The sequence below is a fragment of the Etheostoma spectabile genome, chromosome 23 (genome assembly GCF_008692095.1).
Source record: "Etheostoma spectabile isolate EspeVRDwgs_2016 chromosome 23, UIUC_Espe_1.0, whole genome shotgun sequence".
Taxonomy (NCBI): Eukaryota; Metazoa; Chordata; class Actinopteri; order Perciformes; family Percidae; genus Etheostoma; species Etheostoma spectabile.
This window is the reverse complement of record NC_045755.1, coordinates 17,726,033-17,729,138: the sequence shown is the minus strand read 5'-3', so window position 1 is coordinate 17,729,138 and position 3,106 is coordinate 17,726,033. Positions and strand designations below refer to the sequence as shown.

Below are 3,106 nucleotides of genomic sequence, written 5' to 3'. Positions count from 1 at the left end.
TTTTTTTTTTTTAAATATAAAACCTACTTTATCTTGTAACTTAATTAATCCCTCTCTTAAATTGCTGAATAAGATGATTTAAATGGAACAAATGTACAAGAATAATCTCAATTCATAGCCAGCATTGCATTAGATCCACAATCAAGCTAAGTGTTATCTATTGCACACCTGGTGAAAGAAAAGGCTGTTGGCAGCCAGGGCTGGGTACCAAATTCAATTCTTGTTTTTCCTTTTTGGTTTTTCTTCTAAAGTTGAAGATCGAAAATGCCTCGTCATTTAATACCAAATTTCAATACCTAAGGAGCTCTTCGGCGTCAGTGAACCAATAAGCATGCTTCTACCAAGATCTAATGTTTGTGATTGGCTGTTTAACGTTACACGTCGTAGAGGCAGGCAGGCAGGAAAAACTCTACGTTACACAGAGACGGCTCACGTAGTAGGAGCTGGAAAATAAATGAAAAGATTAGTGCCATGTTATTTGTTTTATGAAATTTGTATAGAAAAAGTATGCATCAAAGTCAGGGTATTGGTACCAGTATAGATGGAATATTTTTGATTAACACTCAGCCCTAGTCAGCACGGAGGTGTATGTCTAAAATCAATTGTACTAAGTAGTAGTGAGGATTTAGAGACAATAGAATAAAACAATGTGTCCAGTTTGTCCAAAGCCTCTGAGACAGTGACTTGAGTTTTACGCCCTCAGAAAGCTCAATACTCTCGTGACGCTCCACTTCTACAACTGAAATTAGATGTTTGGCTTCCATCACCACTCCTGTGGTTTTACAGAGTTGGTGGTTTGAAAAAACAAACAAAAAAAACACCACCACACATCTGCTCTGACCTTTTACTCATTACATTACGTGTCATTTAGCTGACGCATTTCAAAGAGACTTCCAATTGAGTGCTTTCAACCCTGACTCATGTTGTTGCTGTCTGTAGAGTTTGACTAGCTGCACTGTCGGAGTTGAGATGGTCTCTGGTGTGAAGGAACAAAGGTTTTCTAAGAGCCACATTTGAAAAGCAGAAACTTTTCTCCTTCACATGTGAAAACCGCCTCCTATTGTCAATCTCTGCGCGTACAACGTTCTGCACAGTGAAACTCAGAACGTCCAAGTGATGCGACACACCTTTTTTGAGAGGACTTCAATTGAGGGAGTTTGACAATTATTGTGATAATGCACAATCTTTTTTTTTTTTTTTTTGGGCTAAAATAATTTCAGCATGAAAATGTTATACCTGCACATTGCTAGTCGCACGTAGTGCTGCACTATTGTCTCAGATCTTAATTTCTTTTATCCATTTGTATGAACATTATTAGAGGGAGATATGACTGTCTTTGCCAATGACCTCTTTAGTGTAATATCTGTATAGCTCACAAGTCACAATCTTGAGGACCACTGCTGTAATATGCACATTACATGTTTTCATGTTTACCAAAGTTTATTTATTTTAGCTAAGAGGGGAAAAAATGATGATGATGATGATGATGATGATGATGATTATTATAAAATGTGGTTTTAACCCTGTATATTCCTGTCTCGTCCTCCTCAGATCTTTGGGATGATCTTCAGCATGATGCTCTGCTGTGCCATTAAGAAGTCCAGAGACTTTGTCTGAGCAAGCCTCCCTCCATCTTTAACTTATATGTCCTTACTTTAACAACCTCTCCTTTTTTCAAGATTATATCAGTTTAAGAATAACGCTCGTCCCTTTAGTTTACTGCTTGGGTCCATACGGGATGAACACACCTGTGAGAGTATGGGACCCTCTTAATGTTTTGGCTCTTTTCCACTCTGGGCACACGTGTAATCTCCCTGCAGAGGAATGTGGACAACGTTTTTATTTATTTTTTTATTTTAGTTTTATCCTGGTACACAATATAATGACTGTACATCCTACTTTTCATCACAACACAGAACTAGTCGATCTGAAGGAAAAAGACACTGACTGCTGCCCTCTGGAGGACAATGAAGATCACAACTATTAACTCTTGTAATATCCATCCAGTTGATGTAAAACGTATTAAAAGTTTGCCTGTGGTTGGTTTCTAATCTAACCGGCTTTGCGCTGCTAACTGAGTTTTTATTTTTGCTTGTTGCTGAAATTACATGTTTTGATTGTTAAGCCGAAGTGAGTTATATGCAAATATTTTGATGAAAGCTGTTTAAATATATTTGAAATGCCAAATAAATGAACTAATGAACACTGACTCGTGGTAAACTGACTTTGTTTGGAAAAAAAAACAAACTTAAAAGTCCAAACCTTTCATATTAATAGTTTTTGGAGAGGACTGAAGACACTTTAGGTAAAAGTACACTGATGTGTTCACTCAGTGACTGTTTTTTTTTTTTTTTTTTTTTTTTTTTTTTTTTTTTTTAAAAGGGACATTGTCCGGTTAACCAAAAGTTGAAAGTCAGTTGTTAACTTCAGGAGCAGAACGATATCATTTGTTTAGTGAGCAGGAAAAAGATTTTATTTGTAGCTCCTTTTTAAATACCCATTTTCCTCAAAGAGCTTTTCAATCTGTAGTACTTACTAGGTTTCCTTCCGGATGAATTGTAAAAACTTTAATTTATGGCCTTACACGGTCAAATTTTTCAGTTCTACCTGGAAAACTGACAATTGGGTTTTAACTTTTGACAGGCAAGGGGAAAGAGCATCAAGAGGACTCGGCCTACCAGGTGAGCTAGAGATTTCCCATACACATTGTATTTTATGGTTATCAAATGTGAGCATGCAAATGCCTCAAATGAAGATAGTGAACATGGTAAACACTGTCACTGGGAGCATGCTGATCTTAACATTAAGCTCATAGCGCCACTGTGACAAAGGTGGCATAGTTGAGTGCAGACGAGTGTGTGAAAATATGCCGGTGATTAGATCTGCATCAGGAAATAAGCTGATCATTTGTCCTTTTTATAACCATGTATTCTTTTGAATAGTGGTAACACATAAATATGGGTCATTTCCTTTAACGCCTGCAGTAAAACTGACAACAGGAATTGTTCTCACATTAAATGGAACATGAAGTTAATCAGGACTTGTTTTAGAAGGTCGACAGCAAAACTTAAGGGGCAGATGTTTTTTTTTTTTTTTTTAGGGTTAA

The 3,106-nt window shown here is 36.8% G+C and overlaps 1 protein-coding gene and 1 long non-coding RNA gene across 3 annotated transcripts in view; one reads left to right on the top strand and one right to left on the bottom strand.

Annotated features, from left to right (window-relative positions):
- Nucleotides 1-2,209, top strand: part of cd9b (CD9 molecule b) — an 18,408-nt gene extending 16,199 nt beyond the window's left edge. For both annotated transcript variants that reach the window (XM_032505670.1, XM_032505671.1), the window contains exon 8: nt 1,552-2,209. In XM_032505670.1, the coding sequence (XP_032361561.1) occupies nt 1,552-1,617 (66 nt within the window). In that variant the 3' untranslated portion in view covers nt 1,618-2,209. The remainder of the gene's footprint in view (nt 1-1,551) is intronic.
- The window catches only part of LOC116673381 (uncharacterized), a 17,786-nt gene extending 15,254 nt beyond the window's left edge, over nt 1-2,532 (bottom strand). The window contains exon 1 of the long non-coding RNA XR_004327826.1: nt 2,440-2,532. This is a non-coding gene — a long non-coding RNA (uncharacterized LOC116673381). The remainder of the gene's footprint in view (nt 1-2,439) is intronic.
- Between the last annotated feature and the right edge of the window lie 574 nt (nt 2,533-3,106).